Here is a 21,083-nt window from a genome sequence, read left to right as displayed (position 1 = left end):
AATTAACAAGACTGACATCCAGGTTCTCACCAGACATTGAGTGGCTTCACTCAATATAAACAATCATAGAAACAAAACATGAATCAAGGCCAAGGACTTTAATTGGACAAAATAAGTCCATGATCCATTTGACATTGAAAACCAATCCCACAGACCTGACCACCACAGGAGGATGAAGTTACTAAAAGCTAGAATTGTGAACACAACAGTTCTTAAAGAGCCCCGTAAACCTAGACAAGGAACAGAACTGCTGTGCTCACTATGCCCTCACTGCCTGGCTGTGGAGTGTGAATTATTGAAATACAGAATTACCGATCTCCATATGACTCGGCAACAGTGCCTTACAAAAAGACTTTAAAACATAATAGTAGTTTTTATGAAGGAACTTTATTGATCTTGCTGTAACAGTGTCCAATGGCATTGGCATTTCATTGAAAAATAAAAGATAATTCAGGGATTTGAACAAAAACATAATCTTTTTTTTTCAATCTCATATGTGACATAATACAAAATCGTTCAGACCTTACAGGCCACTAACATGTTTCAAATCCATCAATGATACTTCTGACCAAAAAACAAACAGAAAACCCACAAAGCTAATGATTTATAGTGTATTCACTGAGAACAGTGAAATTTGAAACAAAAACACATGATCTGATTATTCAATTACCAAAATAAGAGAGAAAATGATTCCCTTTGCTTTGACATGGTGTTCCATCTATAGTATTTTGATTGAAATGGAGGAATTACACCGGCATGGCTGGCTGTTTTTTCTTCAGTGGCTAAAGATGATTAATAACACATAATCTGAATATTGTTTGGCTTGTCAATTTTTGACCAAAATGTCAAATAGCTCATAACTGAAATCCTTTATAGAAATCTTAACAGCTACCAGAGCTAAGAGCTACAAGCAACTTTGATCATTCAACGAAAATATCATTTCCCATTACACCTCTCATAGTGTAGCCAGGGAAAAAAAAACGTTTAGCCACAGAAAAGTTAATCTCCAAAAATATAATTTCTCAGATAACAGACACAAGAGTGGCTTGATCTTTGCCTCAAAGGAGGAAGAAAAGATCCAGGTGAGACAAACAATGCTGGAAATAAATTCAAAGGAGCCATAACTCAACAGATGAAATTCACAGCCTCTAAGCTTAGTAAAGTAAGGCATGGGCACAGACACAGAAGAGAAAACATTGAGCAAGTAGAAACAAATTAAATGAAGCACAGAGGGTGATGTGTTGATCACTGTACAGGAGACAGGCTCTCTCACCAAAGTCATCTTTCCCTTTTACCTCCTATGCTCTTTTATTTTTTTTTTTTTACTTTTAAAAAAGATGACTGTTGGCTACAGTACAGTATTTAAATAGGAACTTAATTTGAACCAATTTCATAGATTTTCACACTGAAAGGTGATGGGAAGTAATAAAGGTGAAAATGCATAGAGGAGAGTTGGAAAAAATTCAAGTTTTTCACAAAAAATCAATTTAATCTAATGAGTGTCAGGTCACCAAGCTTGTGCGAGTGTGTTGTTTCATCTCTTCATCTGATCTTTAACTGCCAATTGACTGGTGTTTTTTTAGTATTACATTAATCTCTACAGATGACCTGACAACATTTCAGTGCTTTCCTACCTCTGACCCAGTATTTAAAGTTTGAATATAAAGTAGCAATTTGATTTAAATGGGGTTTGAATGGGCTTTTGGGCTTTACTGACATACTTTTCATTATGCCAGATAAGTGTGGTAAAGTCTGTAAATCTCATATTTACTTTAAGTGCATGTGCCTCACTGAAACACAACTACTGAATCCAACACCCGTGAAGAGCCTTCAGATTTCACAGATATTAATTTAAAGGTCACTTTACCTTGACACTTATGATAGTATATGTGTGAAAATGGTATTAAAGTATAACAATAATTACAATAATTGAAATTTATCTCACAAAAATAGAGGCAAATCATACATCTAGTGAGACTTCGGTCACATTGGCGTTAATTTATGAAACAATCTGTAAAAAATAAGACTTCTGACTAGATGCAAAGGCTGACTGAGTGTCTTTGTTCTACAGATATTTCAGCATGGACTTTTACAGGGCATGAATGGTGGTGCACAGTGGAATTGTTTGGAGTTACATATCACATGTATATAAGGGGAAAAAATTGCCCTTAGAATGATGTTTATGCTGGAATAGACATGATTCATTGTGCAACATCTTAAATCAAATATGAATAACTGAATATTCCTAGAAATAGATGTCAAACTCACACCAGCAAGTAATGGGCATAATAGGCCTGGAATGAATTTGCTGTTGTTCATAGACAAGGGACAGCTGATTAATGCTGATCTCCCAAATTCACCAAATACACCTAACAGACTCCAAAAAAGAGCTTATAGATACTTTTTTTAGGGTATGGTTTTCAGTTTTTTTCCAAATTTGTTAATGTGGCAATCCAAATATAACTGTGTACCATAAATGTCCACTCAACTCATTCATTCTTCATGGATTAGACAGACAATGTGAGTAGTCAAAGATTGAGTTATCTAGCAATAGAATGCACCCTGATAGTAAAACTGATTTTGTCAGTTTGAATATGTTACTTCTGGGCACTTCTGTCACATATTCCTTTAGTTTGTGGCCATGAAACAGGTTTTCTGCAGTGCCCCTGAAAACTAACCAGATGAAGGCAACATCTACATTAGTTTTCCTGGGCTGCAGCAACCTGACCTGAAGTCAAGTGTAATCCCCATGGGTGATAAAGAACCAGCAGCTAATGAGAGAGCAAAAGGAGATGGCTGAGAGGCCTTATGATATTGGTTTCTACAAGCCAAGCCACTGGCACACATGCGCCAGGTTTATCCTTCTTATTTCATCATCTTGTTTCTCCTTTGCTTAGATGTCCATCTCAAACTGAGCATCTTCACCTGAAACACAAGGCCATTGATGTTGAGGCCTAATTTAAGACATTGTGACAGACACTCGAGACATATTTCCTTATCTAATGCAAGACATTTGATTGAAATAAAACTAGGCATAAATCGGTTCAGTAATTAGTAGAGCTTTTTAACATCTGGTGGAACGTAGTGGAGGTTTACTTCAAATTACAGTTTGTAGTCAATATTTTACAGGAATGGTGAGACTGTTGTGAGAACGTCCTCCTCTGTGTGCTGGCCCACCCATGTTCGCATGAGGTCATGACCATTAAATTGGCGAAATGATTTTGCCTGGTAACTAAATTAGCATTAGTATGTGTGCAAGAGTATCAACGCCTTGCCAGGTGCATTGCCAGTCAAACAACGTAGAACCTTTAACTGAAAGGCCACTTGGCAGAGACAAAATGGTTTGGATCTACACCTTTCCTACCAGCTGCTAACCTTGGTTGTAAGAGCACATAGAAAATGAAAAATACTAAAAATACACTTTTGGAGGGATCTTATGGAAAATGTGGAGGCTTACCTGTTCCTGGTTTGGTGTCACGGTTGTTAATGTTATTAGCTTGATTCTTCTTATTTTCATTAAGGACATTTTGGCTGGTTACTCCAGGGATGATGGGCAGGTGTGCTGGTGGGGTCTGGGCTATAGGGGAGTTACGTCTATCCAACAGAAACTTCCGATCATAGATGATCCGGGTTCCTGCAATAAAACACAATATACAACCCAAATCAAATCATTTCAGTGCCCATTTACATAATACAACATTTCCAGTAGTCTTTTTTTTACTAAACTCTCATAATACCTTACACTTTAAGGCACTGTAACAAATACATACAAGTCAGTGCCACCGATGACACAATGTTGTGTTCAAGACATTCAAACTCCACACAGAGCCTCATTATGACAGACCAATTTCAAGCAATTACCCATATACATTCAGAGAAAGCTGTTATTCCATTACAACTTGGACAGTACAATCAACTTGGCAACAAACATGGGGATTCAAAATTGAATGCCTTCACCTATTTCTGAAGAATTCAAGTAACAGATTTCATACACTGCCATCAAAATGCAATTTGAGGATTTTCTGTCTCCAATACCTGTTGCCTAGAAACAGTATACCTCGTTGGCTCTCAGGGTGGTATTCTACCGGCCTGGAGAGAGTGATAAATTACCATTCCCATTCATCTTACGAAGTATGCAAATGGCCCACAGTCTTCACTTCAGATGGGCTCAGTTCCAGGGCATAAAACTAAGAGTGAAGCTATTGAGAATGAGGAGATGTTGTCAGGACACAGCGCCCCGCCCCCGATATCACAGCATCCGCCATGTTTACAGGATACCCGCTAGAACGTTCAGTGTTTCCCACAGAATTGAATTCCATTTGTGGTGGTTGGTTTGCAAAATTAACTTGAATACAACAGTTTTTAACAAATTAGCACAGCGTGGTTATGATGCTAACCAGATTTAAGCACAATTTAGTACAACCTGGAAAATCATTGTGTGGTGGTCAATGTTGATATTGTGGTGGACCGCCACAAATAAGTCAATGTATGGGAAACACTGACGTTTACTGTCTACGGCTAGAACGCGTTCATTGTGTTGTTAGCAGAGTTGTTGTGATTCCGCACTACTTTAAGATGCCTGGAAGACACTGCAGTGTGAAAACTGCTCCATGTGCACGTGGAAACCTTAGAAACCATATGTTGCGTTTTTTTTGTTTCCCCACATGGAAAAGGATGAGGCTACATGTTGATGTCTGCTGGGCTGAGCTGTAGGCCTACATGACTTTTGGCTGATCTATACAATAAGGGACGTTCCACTTCAAGTCAGCCAGGTATCATCAACCATTTTATTTTTCTGTTCCCTGATAATGAGGAATTATGTATTAGGTTTCACCCACCTTTACCTTTAATGTTTGTCTACAGTGCACCTTTAAGGGCTAACATAAAACTATATAAATATCCTACTACATCAATCTAATGAAAGGTGAGTGTGTTTTTGTGCTATTGTGGGAAATATGAGCTTGATTATGATGATGATGATGAATCTTACTATTTATAAATCATGTTTGGTTTTCAAGCTGAAGCTTATAAAAATGTCTGTGGATATCTGTGTGTATCTGTCTTTTATGCTGCATATTGGGATATTAATGTTGGGGCACCCACTATTCAAATGTTGTGGGTGTGACATCTGTGCACTAAGCTGATCGGGCTGTCTCTAAAATCTGACTATTATCTAAGGGTGACGTGTGACACAGGCAAAATGGGCGATTGCCTGAGGTGTGATTTAAAATGTCAAAGGGGTTCGGTCTGGAGGTGCAAATACATGCTTGTGTTGCCTTTTTCTCTCAGGTAAACATTGTCAATCAAGCAGTTCACTGCTATGCATAGCCTCTTGGATGTGCTATTTCTTTAGCAAAATGACAAAATGTCTAACCAATCAAATGTAGGACTTCTGTGCAGGGATTGGTCTAGATAACTCCATGTGGCTAGCTAGTTTTTATATCACATCAACATTCAGAGATTAGTAATATTAATATCTATCCCCAATTAACAGAGGCTACCATAAGTTAACACAGCCAAAGCTATTATGTATGTAGCACCTAAGCAGCTACCATCTGTCAGGCATACTTGTTGCTACCCTAGAAAATTGTGGTGGGGTCAGTGCTGCCTAGTTTTACCATTTGCTTGTTATGATATAGCAACTGCTAACTCTACTATTTTAATACAGGATAACTTGATATCTGTGCAAATTAATCTTAAGTTAATGCAATTCAGTTTAATTTATATAGCACCTATCTGTGAGGCCAGCTGGGTAGAAAGATGAGTATGTAGGCCTACACATCAGGGGAGGCATGCTAGCATAGGCTACATACATAACATACATAGGCCACTACAAACATGATACAGAGTTACTGGAGGAAGAAAATGGGGAGAGGCAGCATTCAATAGGCTATAAAAACTAAAAGCAATGTTTGATTCTGTGCTCAAAGTTCAAATCAGCTTGCGAAACACAAGATTTGATTTGTTAAGATGTCACCATAGCTTATTCACACCAGCATAACTGGAAGAGAAAGCAAAGGACAGCATGTGTGTTCCTCGCTGCCTGTTAAATGAGCAGTTTTATTGCAAAGGCTTGTATCACAATACAAGTTGTGAGGGCTGAAAGAGCAACAAAAGAATAAACATTCTAGCCGAGTAGATAATGACGTAATACAGTATCCGGTATTGCTGGTTTAGTTTAGTGGCTCATTCAACACAGTTTGTGTTGGAGTATGCCTTTAATGTTAACTGTAACTGGTTTCGCCAAAGCTTACAAATGTCACCTGCAAATATCGATCGGTTTTGCCAATTTATATGACAGGCATAGGCTTACATACATGTTGTGTGTGTAGCCCACAGACATGGCGATTTATCAACACACAATTTCTGAGAGGAATGGTGGTAATTACAGGCCTTAAAACATATGCCATACTGGTATCAATTTCACTGTAATAATGTAACAAACATGCTTCTCAATCACTGCGTTGATGCTCGGCCAATCAGGTTCTTCAAACCGACAGCATAGGCGGCGCAGCAAAGCTTTGTTTTTGTTTTGCGCGAAGATCGGGTTGTTGTTGGATAAGACTGAGGCACAGGCCGCATTGTTGTGAGCCAACAGACAATTTAAGTAGGCATAACAATCGACAACTAACCCTCCCCGGTTCTCCGACATATCAAATGCACTATATGTTTGCATTACCTCCCGGAGTGGTGGAAAATAAAGTGCCTCCAGGGGTGGTGCAATAATCATGAGGTAGCTGCGTTGTGTCGTTGATCAGCACCGTCCTGGTCGGGATGGCCCGGCTCTCACTATGATGACGACTGGTCGACATTGCATCAAACAATCACAAAACAAATAATAGCAAACTAAAGATGTTAGGCTATCTTGCGGGAAGGTGGTATCCCGGACCCGTCCCCCTCTCTCTTTTCTCTCCAAACAACCTTCCTTGTTGCTCAGCTCGCTAACCCAGCCTTCAGCACGGTCCCCTCCCTCCACCAGGCAGGAAGCGAAGCATGTGTGTAGAGGATATTACGTCATTAGCTGAGGCTGTCTTCATTTTCGCGTAACTACTTTTATATTTCAACATAGACCCGTTATCATCATCATGTATTGAAATGTGTGTAGTCGTAAATACAATTTCACGCAGTTAAACGTGGTATTGGTAAATTATCTGAATGCAGTCCTGCAATATATTTAGATAGCTGGCAATGAGTTTGTGACAATAAACACCACGGTGTGGTGGGTTAACATAAATGTATAAAAGTATTTACAATCATATCATAAAATGAGGGATAATGCAAGAGGCTATTCTTTGAAGCACGCCTCTTCCTCTTCCTCTTCCTCTTAATTCACAACTGCGCATGCGGCCTTTGGTCCTTTCAAAGCCGAGTGCAGCACCGTGTACACATACGTCGTTCACCAATCGATGCACACACAGGAGTCTGAAAACAGCAATAACGCTAACACCATGAGTTTCACAATCGAAGAGAGAGGAAATCCAAACACCCTGAGTTACAGAGTGTATTTCAGTAAGTATAATTATTTTACAGTGTATCGGGATTTTATTCGTGGGTAGTCTACTGATGGGCCGTAACGTTTAGTTTCCACGTGTTATTCATTATAGTGTCAATCATGGTCAAATCAGTTAATAACCATAGTGATTTGGGCGCATAGTGCATTTGGGCATACTTTTTGGTGTGCTTTAATTGACCATTCAATGATCAGCAGGTTTTCTCTGCAATATGCTGAGATATTGCCCAACCAGTTCTGCCGGGTTAGGGTTGTGTGTTGTGTAGGGTTGTGTGTGGACGCCTGTGTTCCTTGTCGAGTCATGGAAGGAAGTGGTCGACGGTTATCAGTCTTGATTCGCAACGGAAACTGCACCTAAACTTTCACTTTCTGCAGGAGCAAGTTCTTTTCGAGAAGCAAAGGCAACGGCAGATGTCCATGTACTGTGCACACACTACTGCATTTTACAATTCTGCAGTTATTCCAGTGGTCAAAATTAAAGCCCACCAAAAATATTGAGTAGCCTAATCACTGAAGGCCTACGTGTTGGCTACAGGCCTGAGGCTCAAATGTTGAGACGTCATAAGGTGATTAGATTTGACATAATTTATCTCTCTTATAGAAAACTCTGATGGGAAGTACATCTCACCATTCCATGACATACCTCTGTATGCTGATGAAAGCCAGGTACAGGTTCAATGGACTTTTCCTTTTTAAGAAGTTGACAGCAAATCTTTTAGTACCCTACTTTAAATGGACACTTAAGTGATCACTTAATTTCCCACTCTAATGACATTGACCATTTCTGCCAAAAGGCCATGTTGAAATCTTGAGATGAGAGGTCATGTTATAGGGAGTGGTAACCTTCCCAGCATTGAAATATAACTCATATAATTTATTGTGTACTTGTATAATAATACAATATTTTTTAGGCAACTCTAGTACATTTATAATAATATTTACCTTATTGAATGTAGCCACAGACTTTATAAGGGAGGTGATGTAGCTATCCCCCATTTAACCAACATTAAGCCGTAGGCCATTTATGCTACAAAAAGTAATTGTATTCTTTGAAGTGTTTGCTGTGTTGAATACTTGTAGGCCTTAACCCACACCAATTTGTCTGTAGAATATTTTCCATGTAGTCATTGAGGTACCTAGATGGACAAACGCAAAGATGGAGGTAAGTGTATCTCTCTTACTATATGCCTTTTTTTAAGATTTCATATCTTTAATATCAGTGATGAACAAGGTGTGGTGATTAGTCACATTGATTTCTATAATCTTAAGAGTTGCATTCATCAACTGACACAACTTCATGGCAAAAGGAAAATGAGATTTTAGATTTTTTTTATTTAAAAAGTAATTCCATTTACTCAGTAACTTCATTTTTGGCACCGATTACGGCCTTGAGTCTTCTTGGATATGACGCAACAAACTTTTGCACACTTTGCTTTTGGGATTTTTCCACCATTTGTCTATGCAGATCTGCTCAAGCTCTGTCAGATTGCATGGGGACCATTGTTGGACAGAAATATGCAGGTCTGAGATGTTCGAGTGTAACAGAGGTCGTAATTCGTCCGCCGCTCACGGCCCTCGAACCCGCCACCTCGACACACACCGGTATGGGAGTCGAACGCTCTAACCACTGAGCTAAAAGCCCAGGCTTCCAACTCAGCGGTTAGAAGTGTTCTTAAGGTTAGGGCTGTGAGGATTTACACGGGCAACTAACACGCTAGCTCAGTTCGCCTCCATTACACAAGCTGTTCCTAAGCCACTTCTGCACCCAGGGATGTTGGGCAAGACAAAAATGTGGTTGGGCACGGAGGGGTGGGGGTGTGGGCAGCATCAATAACCTGGCATAGCCTGGCTGGTATCAATCCATTGGGTTTTGATTTTGCGGCGTGTTTCAACCAATACAGGGGAAAATGCCCCTGCATGCAACTGACATGATAGATGATAGACCTAACCAATCAAAGCAATGAAATATCTGAATCCTGTGGGGAGTACAGCTAATAACATCATTATTCTAGACAAATGCCTTAATTGCTGTTTTCTGGCTGTTCGAGAGATGCTATAGCAAAACATGTAGCTTCTCTAGCAACAGCCTTTTTCTTTTGTAAACAAAAGCTCAAGTGATGTGAATGACTAGGCACTGTTGCTCATCTGTCCATCCTTGTATAAAGCCTGCCCAAACGATTTTATTGGCCCAAACACTTCAGATTTGGGAATGGAGACTTTGGGCCAGGTTATATCCGGGTATTTTTGTACTTTGCTCTGTGAAGCTTTTCCTCAATCCTGATCAGTTGCTCAGTCTCTGCTGCTGAAAAACACCCCTGTAGCATGATGCTGTCACCACAATGTGTCACTGTTGGGATTGTATGGACAGTGCCTGGTTTTCTACAGATATGGCTCTAAAAAGTCAGGCCACCAGTTCCATCTTGATTTCATCAGTCCAGAGAATCTTGTCCCTCACTGTCTAAAGAGTTCTTCATGTGCTTCTTTGGAAACTTTTTTTGGCCTGTGCCTTGCCACTTTGAAAACTCAACTGATCTGGGGCCGTATTCACAAAGCCTTTTATCTTACCACTAGGAGTACTCCTAAATCGCACTGAAAGATTTTAGCTAGGAGTTTTCTCTTAAAAGTTATTCACAAAGCCTTTCAGACCTACTCTTAGTAAGGAAAAATGAAAACTCCTAAACTAAGTGAGTCTTCGTTGCTATGGATGACGTCATTACTCATGCACAAGCTTGACTGAAGTGACCACCTTGATTGGCTGATGATTGTAACGCGGGAATGATTCCAAACACCTTCCTTACGATGATGAGTGACAGGTCTGAGAATGCGTGCGCTACACAAGTAGCTCGAAGGACGGAAGATGATGAATAACTGAATAAAAAGGTCTAGCCTAAATGAATAAAGAGTAAGGCAAAACAAATATCCTACAGTAGTAGCTTAATGAAACATAGGCCTACGGACTGATGCAGTATCTTTGCAACATTATTAAATTAATCTGTCACATATGCCTATGTTTGCAAAGAGGAGACCATTTTAATTTGATTCACAATGAAACATTACATTTAATTTACATGGTTGTTGTTGGTGGCGTTATTGCATCCCTTTTATGAATGCAAAATTGTTCCCTCGCGATTGGAAGCTCCTGTTGCCGCATAGGCAACGCATTTCAAAACATCGCAACGTGAAATGCCACAAAAAGCTGTTTGTGAATAGGTCTTAGTGAGTTAGGAGTCCTCTCGACTTCTTTTAAGCTGTCCCAGACTTAGGTGCTACTTTTAGGTCCTTTAAGTCCTAAAGTTAGGAGTGACACGCCCATTATTTTTAGGAGTTGCTCCTAAAGGGAGCTACTTTTAGCCTTAAAATTCTTTGTGAATAAGGCCCCTGGGGTTTGTGGCAGTAATTCTCCCATCTTTATACAGGATCTTTTGAGCTCAGTGTCCTTCAGGTCACCTCTCTTGCTAAAGCCCTTTGCCCCGATTGCTCAATTGGCCTGGGTAGGCAACTAGGAAGTCTGGGGTAGTCCTAAACTTCTCCCATTGAACAGTTATGGAGACCACGGAGCTCTTGGCGACCTTCGATACAGCAAGTTTTGTAGCCTTCTCCTCTGTGCAACAACACAATCATGTCTTTTAGTTTTGCAGGATGTTACTTTGACCTCATTGTTTGTTTTTTCTCTGATCTATTTTCAGCTCTGAGACCGTATAAACATGTGTGTGCCTTTCCAAATCATGTCCAATCAATTTAATTTAATGAACTAAAATGTTCAGTAGCATAACAAAGGGTCTGAATACTTACTCTGTCAAGATACAAGAGACCTTTACAATAAGAGTTTATTAGTACAATTACATGTTAAGAGCTGAAAGATGCTTAATTAAATAGCTACTATTAACATACAAAAAGAAAATTAAATATAGTAAAATACTGTACAGAATAAAAGAATGAAGTGTCCAGTCCTTGGACCAAGTTGAGCCAGTAGAACCAGTAATGCGGAATGTTGGACAGAGAACGTGTTACACAGAAGAGGTTATGGCACCAGAAGGAGACCAAGTAAATTGAATGTGGTCGAGGGTGTAATTAATAAAGGAATGTTCCCAGTGGTTGATAAATATTGCATTATTACGCTGAGAAGTAGTATAACTAATAAACCGTCCATTTGATAATTAATTGTAAACAATCACTGTCAGTGTGATATTTCAGTTTTTCCTTTTGAATGATTTTGCAAACATTTGTAAATCCTGTTTTCACTTTGTCATGATGGATTTTGAGTGAATATTGATTTATTCATTTAAACGATTTTAGTGTAAGGCAGCGAGATGACAAAACATGAGAAGAGTGCAGAGGTCTGTGCTCTCTACCTGTGCTGTAATTACTTACATCAAGCCGTCTACCTGAAAAATGTAGTACTGTATTACTCCAATGGAGGGTTTGTCCACTTATCACTACGTTCTCTGACAGGAGAAAAAATGTGGAAATAAGAATTTTGTTATCTGGATAGAATGAAGTAATTGTTAAGATGAATAGTGCCGCAGTTGTCAATTCGTTTTGGAACCGAGTATTCTAGTGATTATTTCATCGAGTAATTGGATAAAAAATTTAACATGCACAACAAATGTCATACTGTTAACTAGCCCTAATCACTTCAAAGTAAATGAATATACTGTATCTGTTTTATGTAGATTTGTGCATCTGCAGCATTTACCATTACTACCAAATAACCTCCCTTACAAAAAATGACCTTTTATACTACAGGACAGTGCAGTACAGTAGTATTTTCATGTCCAAAATATTGCATTTCTGCAGTAAAGTACAGTAGGCTACTATGCAGTACAATGCCGTTTTTTCGCATCCAAAGTACTGCATTTTTTGCAGAAGAACTGCAATTATTTCCTCCAAACTGCTGTTTTGATACTCAGAAAACTGCATTTTTGACACTTGAAGTAATGCCGTTATTTTGTCAGGGCTATAATAATTATGTCTGGGGTAGGCCTATTTGGTGAGCGAGCCTAATCTAACTGTGTGTGTTGTTAAGGCCAGCTCATGAACAGACCGCAACATAAAGGGAGACAACAACAGTTTCAAATTTAACCATTTATTAATATTGATGGCAACATTAACACTAAAGTGTCTAGGGAAATGCGTGTTAAGGAGTGTGTGTATGCGTGAAATGGTAGTATCAGCATGTAAGATGAGTAAGTGAAAGGCAAAAGGGGGAAAATATAAATAAAGAAGAGAGAAAGAATAACGTGCCACAGTAGAGGACTATCAAAGTGCCTGCAAGAAAGGAGGAAAAAGTGCCTACCGAGCGAGAGAACCCCTTTTATAGCCCCACCCAATACAGGTGCACCTAATAATGTAATTAGCCTAACCAGGCCCAGCACTGCCCGTGCACTGATAGGCCAGGACCTGAGGGGGCCACAGGGAGTCGTAACAGTGTGTGTGTGGACAACTGGATGCTTTTGGCTCAGATGTTAAATCATCGTTGATGTGCTCAGTGTTTCCCACAGAATTTAATTCTATTTGTGGTGGTAGGTTTGCAGAATTAACTTGAATGCAACAGTTTTTAACAAATTAGCGCAGTGTGGTTATGATGCTAACCAGATTTAAGCACAATTTAGCACAACCTGGAAAATCATTATGTGGTGGTCAATGTTGATATTGTGGTGGGCCACCACAAATAAGTCAATGTATGGGAAACACTGTGTGCTGCTGTTGTATGCCACTTCTGCTTTGCAGTGGACACATTGCACCTTGTCATCTTTCCTAAGTTTGAAATTTCACAAAACTTTGGACATTCTATGCCTTTTATGGACGTTTTTTTGGCTCTGTCATCGCACCAATTTAATTCTAAATGTGGTGTGTACGTCAGTAATAACAGTCAGTGTGAAACAAGTGATAGGAATTAAACGAAGCCTAAAGGCAAAGAATTAATTGAGTTACTCCAGTAATCGTTTCATAAATATTACAAGAATAAAGATACATACTAGAAGTAAAAATAGCAAGCACGCATTTACACCACACGGTTATCAGTACTGGATACAAAATAAACAGTTTCAGTCCAAAGTATTATCCTGTTGCAGCAGCCTGTCGTAGTGGTAACGAGGTTGAGAGTTATTTGTCTGCGATTATGCAGAGCGCTGTAGGGTGTGGTGGATTGTGACAAACTGGTATGGAAGGGCTGAGGGCCTGGGAATTTAGCAGCTTGACTTCTTGGGGGGGTGGCTGGGTTTGGGGGTGGGGGTGTAACATTGTTCTGGTAGTCCTCACTTGCTTCCTTCCCTCCTTCCTGAGGACAGGAGGTTAAACAATTGAGATTCATCTCTGCGGGTCTGTGAAGCCAGCGGGAGGTGGTGGTAACTGGCCCCCAGTGATCTTCCCAGTGGCGTTTATTGCTCTGAAGAGATTGTTGCTTCCTTTGTGCAACTGGTGAACCACAGTGATGAAGTTTACTTTAAAGATGACAATTACTATCAAAGTACACTTCATTTGAGAAATGTTTTTTTTTTTTTTTTTTTTTTTTTCCAGATACACTCTGGTGATTACAAAGAAAATATACATAATATGAGTATAATGTGAAATTAATGTGAAAAAACCATTAAGCTGTTTTCGAACCAAAAATAACCAGAAACCTTACTTTTTTAAATGTGAAGTTGCCATGACGTGGTATTTGTACGAGTGCCCAAAACCCCTGATATTGATGTATTCTTAGGCCAATCTAATCCCCTATTCTATGGGGCAGATACTCTCCAGCTCCGTTGCATTGGAAAGGAAGTGTCTGAACTACCATCTTCAGGTGTCATCAGACCAAGTTGACTAGTTGAAACACTGAAGGACCCTCAGACTGGTCCTGAAGCCTGTTGTTTTGGCTATGTGCTTTGGCTCAAGGTGAACCTTGACTCTGTTTTAAGGTCTTATGGAGCATCTTAAATGGTAGCCTTCATCCGTACCTCGGTTTGGACCAGTCTCCCGGTTTTTGTATGGAAAAGCATCCATCCAGTGTTTTGATGCTTTGTTTTTAAGACCACATTTGACAGCACCAGCTTGAAGGTGAACAGAATTGCATGTAATCTCTTTCTAATGGTCATTTCTATAAATGAATCCTTCAGTCATAAAAAGATTACATCACACAGTGACAGTGGGGTTTCCCATCTCTATAGGACTCTCTACATCCCTTGTCCACATTAATACTGGTGTGTTAAAAACGAAAAACAAATTAATTTGCTTTTCTAGGGGAAAAAGACTTTGTGTAATGATTTGTTGTTTTTCCTGCTTTATTTTTGCTTGGTGGGGACAAACTTGCACTTGCCTGACATCTGCAGAGTTCCTGCGTGGGACTGCTTTCGAGGAATGGCTTTAAAAAATGATTATCATCTTTGCTAAAACCTTGTAGCTGTTTTTTTTTCTCTGTAGTTATTGGAACGAATGAATAAGATTTGAGAATATAATATAATTATCATCCATTTAATGCTGAAGCTTGACCAAGGTGTGAATTTTACTGTGTGTACCTTTTGCTACCCATGCAGGTGAGATGGAAACCTGAACTGTTTTATTGTATCATCTGTTTTAAGGTCCTTTTGTTTTTGTAAGGATTGACATTATTAGTATGGTTTCTTTTTCTGCAATAAAAGTAGTTGTGAAGCTGTGTCAAATGAGCATGGCTTGATTTTGTTATCTGGATCTTGTAATACAGATTGGGGTTAAATAAATAAATAAATTGATTAACTTCTCAGATTGCCACCAAAGATCCTCTCAACCCTATAAAACAAGATGTGAAGAAGGGAAATCTGCGGTATGTGGCTAACGTTTTCCCTCACAAAGGATACATCTGGAACTATGGAGCCATCCCTCAGGTATTGAAGAGCTAAACAAAGGGGTCCAATTGAATGGGTAATCTGTGGATGGCACCATGCACATGAAATGCAAACATTTTTGAAAATAAGCTCATGGAACAAACACACACCCTCCACCCATATGCATCAATGGCACATTTTCACATTCTCTTCTCATTACTTTTTGTCCCACTACTAGACATGGGAAGACCCAGGGCACAAAGATGGAGATACCGGCTGTTGTGGTGACAATGATCCAATTGATGTCTGTGAAATTGGCAGCAAGGTAATGCACCCTCAGATTCTTACCATTAACAGACTAGTAAGTAATAATATTAATTGATTTAACTGTTAAGAAATTTGACACACATAACCCTGGGATATACCAGTTTTAATCAGTAGTCTGTTAGAGAATATTTTACCGTGCAACTTTCTTAGGGATAAAATGTCATTGCTTCAAACATTTTAGGTATGCTCAAGAGGGGAGGTCATCAAAGTTAAGGTGTTGGGTGTGTTGGCAATGATTGATGAAGGGGAAACTGATTGGAAAGTTATAGCAATCAATGTTGATGACCCTGAGGCGAAGGACTTCAACAGTAAGTCAGTGTCAAGTGACATTTTCAAACCACTGTATGAAGTAATGTTGAATGAGGTACATCAGATCTGTTTACATGTTTATTTGATGTTTTTGCCATCAACTTCTACAATTTCAATGCATCAAAGAATTTCTAATATTTAAACCTAATATTTAAACATTTGTATTTATATTACCTAAAGCTTATGACACATCTTTGTGTTGATTTTTGTTATTTTGTCAATTATTTTGTGCCAGATATTGAAGATGTCCGAAAGCTGAAGCCAGGCTATCTTGAAAATACAGTGGACTGGTTTAGACGCTACAAAGTGCCCGATGGAAAGCCTGAAAATCAGTTTGCTTTCAATGGAGACTTTAAAGACAAGGTTTGTATTTCTTTATCTGCAAACAAAGGTAAAGAAAAGGTCCTTAAATGTGTATGGATAATCTCATCTGTGTGTGTGTGTGTGTGTGTGTGTGTGTGTGTGTACATTCATTAGATACATTTGATTTTTTTCTGTATTATAAAATGTTTTGCTGTTTGGTGATGTTAATTGCTAACTTGCAGGACTTTGCTATTGAGACAATCAAGAGCACTCATGCCTTTTGGAAGAATCTCATCTCTCAGCCGACTAATGCAGGGGGGTTAAGCTGGTAAGGAGACAATCATTTTTGACCACTTTAATTGTGCCTTATATCATAGCTGGACATATCTTGGTTTATGGAAGTATGTGTTACCATTCACAAATTTGCAGACATTAATGTGAACAATTTTATATTATGTTCATAAAATAACTTAATATACCACTCAGTTACTATATTACATAATGTTCTTATTAGAAGCTGAAACAAAGACCCAAGATCCTTTGCAAGAAAGTAGAACATAAAATCATTGCCACGTAAAGACTAGTCAAAAGGTACAAAACATAAATGTCTCTGAAACTCTTGGTCAAATGGAGAGAATATTTTATTGTTTTGGACCTCATGGAAAGACTTATGTACCACACAGCCCAGATTATACCATTCTTCAGCACACTATTCTTCTTGGAAAATCATGCAGAAGTCCTAATGATTAAAAGTGCAGTCAGCGATTTCGCAGGAAGTCGCATTTGTTTATGTTTCTATTCAAATTTATTAGTAGACACTTTTGTTACATACATTATACGTACATCAGTGTTTCCGATACATTGACTTATTTGTGGCGGCCCACCACAATATCAACATTGACCACCACCAGTGATGCCAGTAACGCATTACTTAGTAACACAGTTTTCAGTGTAAGTGTGCTTATATCTCTCTTCTCCCAAACTTAATCAGTTCAGTCAGTGTATGTAGGAACAGGAGCGTCATGGCAGCGTCAGTGCCCCTCAAAAAGGAAGATTTAAGACCCATTTCACATCAGAATACACAAAAGTGTACCCAATTGTCTATTAAAGATTAAAACATAATGATAGTCTTGCACACTGCACTGTTTGTACAGTAACAGCGACTTTAGCATTGCTCACGGCGGGTTAAATGAAAGACTTGTTGAGGTGAGTTTTAACAAGTGTAATTTCATTTGCATATTACTCAGGCCTATACAAGATGGCTAGTTGCCAAGGCTACATGGAAAAAAAAATCTACATATTTTACTATAACAATTTCTATCAATAGGCCTTCCTTATTTGGTGTACTTAGACATTATTGAACAAACATCTGAATTTCAGTATCTAAGTAGGTTAGGTTGGGATGTCTGCTATACATTGCTGACATTACTGTTAAAATGCACTTCCTGTATAGTGAGTATTGCCAAAACCGGTTATCATTTTTATGTTGAGGCGGTGGGGGTGTTGTCGGCAGCTGCTGAAAGTAACTAATAAAGTAATTTGTAATCTAACTTAGTTACTTTTAAAATCAGTTACTTACTAAGTTACTTTTTAAAGGAGAAATCAGTAATCAGATTACTTTTTCAAGGTAACTGTGGCAACACTGACCACCACACAATGATTTTCCTGGTTGTACTAAATTGTGCTTAAATCCTGGTTAGAATCATAACCACACTGCACTAATTTGTTAAAAACTGCTGCATTGAAGTTAATTCTGCAAACCTACCACCACAAATAGAATTAAATTCTGTGGGAAACACTGCGTACATTATATTTAAACTAAGGACCAAACAAAACACACCACAGAGGTAGCTCACCCCTTCGTTCAGTATTCCGGGCTGCCCCCACTTTGTTTGTTTCCAAGCTGCCTACAGAGACTTGTGAGGAGGTGATTGCAGAATGTGATAAAAAAAAAAAATGTATGGGCTTGAAATCGCATATGATTGTTGACTGCACCTTTGAAATATTCCAACAAAATATATATATCAACAAAATTCTTATTCAGTAAAATATGACTATTAAAGTTATCGCATTTGTTTCTGAGAAACATCCAATGGAAAGTCTATTTGTGTCCCTCTTGTTTGCAGTAAAAACACGTGTTTCTCTGAAGATGGGAGCCCGAACTGTTGCTCCAGCAGTGAAGCCCAAGCCGTTGTTGATGCTGTAAGACCAGTTAGCTATTATCTTCTATTGAGAGAACACACACACACACACACAGAGACACAGACCGTTCACACAACATTAACTTCTGCCAAAAGGCTAACCTCTGGGAAAGTCATGATTTTAAGTTCTTTTTGTCTAGATGGCGAGTTTTAAAGCCGCCTCCTTCATTTTGATGGCCCAGTCAGGCCTGAAACCCTGCAAAAATATGAGAATAACTTATACAACATGTTACCAAATATATTGTAAAAATACATTAGAAAGTTAGCTTTCATCGATTCCTGTTGTACGGTTGTTACTGTTTGTAAGTTAAGTCTGTTGGTAGTCAGTACCTTGTTGGTTTTTAGATAAAAATGTCTTATTGAGTAAGTGCTTATCCAAAAGCTGTTGGATAAGATACTGGTTGGTTATTTGACCAAGCTCATGGGGAACCGTTTAAATTGCTGATTGATGACCTTTAACTGAAATGGTCCTACACTGTTCTTGAATCTCACATATGGGAGGTGGGCGTACACATAAACCGAAACTCATCAATACTAGTGTTTGCCATTTAGTATGTAAGAGGGAGTTGGGTTTACTCATTCCAGCTCAGGACCTGCTTGCCCCCAACACGGTTTGCTCCAGGTTTTGTGCATTTTACAGCAAATGGGGTTGAATGGGCATTTGAAGTGCAGTGGTCAGTAATCTGCCTGTATGAAGGGACAGGTAGGTAGGTAGGTAGGTAGAAAGGTAGAAGATGGGTGGATAGATAGATGGATTTCTCTGCATTTGACCCATCAGTACCTTATTATGTTTTGTGTTGCTCCCTTGCAGAATTGCCCCTGTGGAAAAGAAGAACCCATTCCATGTTCAGGTAAATTTACAGTGGATATAAAGCACATTTTTCTCATGTTTTTTTTGTTGTTGATTGAACTGACGTTGTATGTTTCTCATTACAGTTGATAAATGGTTTTACTATAAGAAGTAAATGAAGAAGAGCACTTCGGGGGAACACAAATTGGTTCAATAGATGTACTTGAAAGTAGATTTATGAATCTATATAGAATTGAACATTGAATGATAAACATATCATTTCTTTAGATATGCTGTAAGAGAGACAGGAGATTAGCCAATTCTGAAAAATGTAATAATAGTTTTCATTTTATTTAACTTGCATAATTAAGCTGTTTACCAGCACAGATAGGCTAATGCACTCTGGATCAAGCTGGCACTCTGTAAGAGACTCTTAATTGCTTTATTAAAGACTTTCTTTTGATCTAAGACTTAAAGTTCCTTTTTTGTCTTCAACAGCACTAAAATGTACATTTTTGCTCATAAGTTGATTTACATGCAGAATTTATAAAATGTGTACCAATATTTTATGAAAACACAACTGATCAGGCAAAACACATTACTTTTATTTGAATGGGATTAAAATGAAACCATAAAGCATCAAAACAGTGCAATCATTAAACAAAACATATAGCTATAAAGAAAACTACATGCACTGCATAGCAATACAATATGGCCTTGCTCAGTCCTGCAGAGTCTCTTTGCATAAATAAATCATGTTTGTCAATTTGTCTCCATCCCCTACTCATTCAATGTGTATGTACTGTAAAAGAGAGTGCGTGTGTGTTTGCTTCTGTGTTTGTGTACTTCTGTGTGTGTGTAGCAGTTTACCTGTATGTGGTATGAAACCATACTAGCTGCAATGCTGTCTGATCTCTCTTCTGCCGTAAATGGATGGGTTGCGGAGGACATACAGGTGCATCTAAAAAGAAAAAAATCACGTACCGGTAAATAAGTTTCCCCCATAATTTATTTAATATAATCTAGGTTTATTAGCCTATACATAAAGTGAAATATTTCAAGCCTTTTCCTGTTTTATTCTTGCTTATGTGACAGTAACCTACCTTGTATATAAACAGTCACCAGGTTCTAATACCCTGTTACCCAGGAACCTACCCGTTAAATTAACCTGATAATTTCCTGTTTACCACTAGGGTCACACAAGTTGGTAGTCTGAATAATAGGCAGAGACGTGAGATTACAATACAAAACTATTACAATTTAATTATTTAAAACAGGATCAATGTACATGCACTTCAATACCAGAGCAACACCATGTAATGCTAGATCGTCAGGATCAATGTTGACACTAGATTGGGCTTACCATAGAGGGCAGATGTCAAAGCCTCTGAGGCGAAATCTGTGATTCAAACCACACTGCAAATCAAAATGAAAAGGTGACTTATCTAAACTAATTAACACAGCACACACAATAAGGAATGGACACCACCAGAGGAGAATACACCCTCCAACATGCGCCCAATGTAGCCCCCAGCAGGAGAGACAAGCAACATACACAGGGAAAGCCCACTTGACAGTACATGCAGTAGAAAACAAACCAAAACAAATGAGTACAAATAAGACAAAATAAAATACAGAGAAAAGCACAGAGCATCAATAGAGCAGCAAGCAAACCAAACTCCCACACATGCACACTCATGCAACAAACACGCACGTCCGCACTAAACAGGCCCAAGCAGATAGCCACCACCAGGTTAGCTAGCAATCATGCATCAGAGACGCAGCGATGGAAGGCCACAGAGAGAAGCGGAAGGCGCTCCACACAGCAAACCCCAAACCGGAACAAAACAGCAAGGCCG

At 38.8% G+C, this 21,083-nt stretch overlaps 2 protein-coding genes across 2 annotated transcripts; one reads left to right on the top strand and one right to left on the bottom strand.

Moving 5' to 3' along the window:
* Positions 1-368: 368 nt before the first annotated feature.
* Positions 369-6,993, bottom strand: eif4ebp2 (eukaryotic translation initiation factor 4E binding protein 2). Its single transcript, XM_048269261.1, has 3 exons — positions 6,680-6,993; positions 3,458-3,634; positions 369-2,925 (listed from the first exon to the last, which is right to left on the bottom strand). Exons 1-3 carry the CDS (start codon positions 6,810-6,812, stop codon positions 2,894-2,896), a joined length of 342 nt encoding a protein of 113 aa, XP_048125218.1. The 5' UTR covers positions 6,813-6,993; the 3' UTR covers positions 369-2,893.
* A 358-nt stretch (positions 6,994-7,351) lies between these two features.
* LOC125311329 (inorganic pyrophosphatase-like) lies at positions 7,352-19,687 on the top strand. Its single transcript, XM_048269260.1, has 11 exons — positions 7,352-7,509; positions 8,112-8,176; positions 8,619-8,672; positions 15,235-15,354; positions 15,533-15,619; positions 15,803-15,929; positions 16,166-16,293; positions 16,476-16,561; positions 18,360-18,435; positions 19,246-19,285; positions 19,371-19,687. Exons 1-11 carry the CDS (start codon positions 7,407-7,409, stop codon positions 19,397-19,399), a joined length of 915 nt encoding a protein of 304 aa, XP_048125217.1. The 5' UTR covers positions 7,352-7,406; the 3' UTR covers positions 19,400-19,687.
* Positions 19,688-21,083: the final 1,396 nt, after the last annotated feature.

The sequence above is a fragment of the Alosa alosa genome, chromosome 18, assembly GCF_017589495.1.
Source record: "Alosa alosa isolate M-15738 ecotype Scorff River chromosome 18, AALO_Geno_1.1, whole genome shotgun sequence".
Classification (NCBI taxonomy): Eukaryota; Metazoa; Chordata; class Actinopteri; order Clupeiformes; family Clupeidae; genus Alosa; species Alosa alosa.
Note: the sequence above shows the minus strand (reverse complement) of the source record. Positions and strands in the feature narration are given on the sequence as shown.

What these genes read in the sequence shown, in the direction of transcription:
- eif4ebp2 (XM_048269261.1), bottom strand. Translation starts at nt 6,812, where the DNA reads ATGTCGACCAGTCGTCATCATAGTGAGAGCCGGGCCATCCCGACCAGG. An exon ending in ATTTTCCACCACTCCGGGAG is followed by an intron (nt 3,635 to 6,679) that starts GTAATGCAAACA and finishes GTTTTATTGCAG; the next exon opens with GAACCCGGATCATCTATGAT. An exon ending in TGACACCAAACCAGGAACAG is followed by an intron (nt 2,926 to 3,457) that starts GTAAGCCTCCAC and finishes CTTGTGTTTCAG; the next exon opens with GTGAAGATGCTCAGTTTGAG.
- LOC125311329 (XM_048269260.1), top strand. Translation starts at nt 7,407, where the DNA reads ATGCACACACAGGAGTCTGAAAACAGCAATAACGCTAACACCATGAGT. An exon ending in GAGTTACAGAGTGTATTTCA is followed by an intron (nt 7,510 to 8,111) that starts GTAAGTATAATT and finishes TCTCTCTTATAG; the next exon opens with AAAACTCTGATGGGAAGTAC. An exon ending in AGAACCCATTCCATGTTCAG is followed by an intron (nt 19,286 to 19,370) that starts GTAAATTTACAG and finishes TTCTCATTACAG; the next exon opens with TTGATAAATGGTTTTACTAT.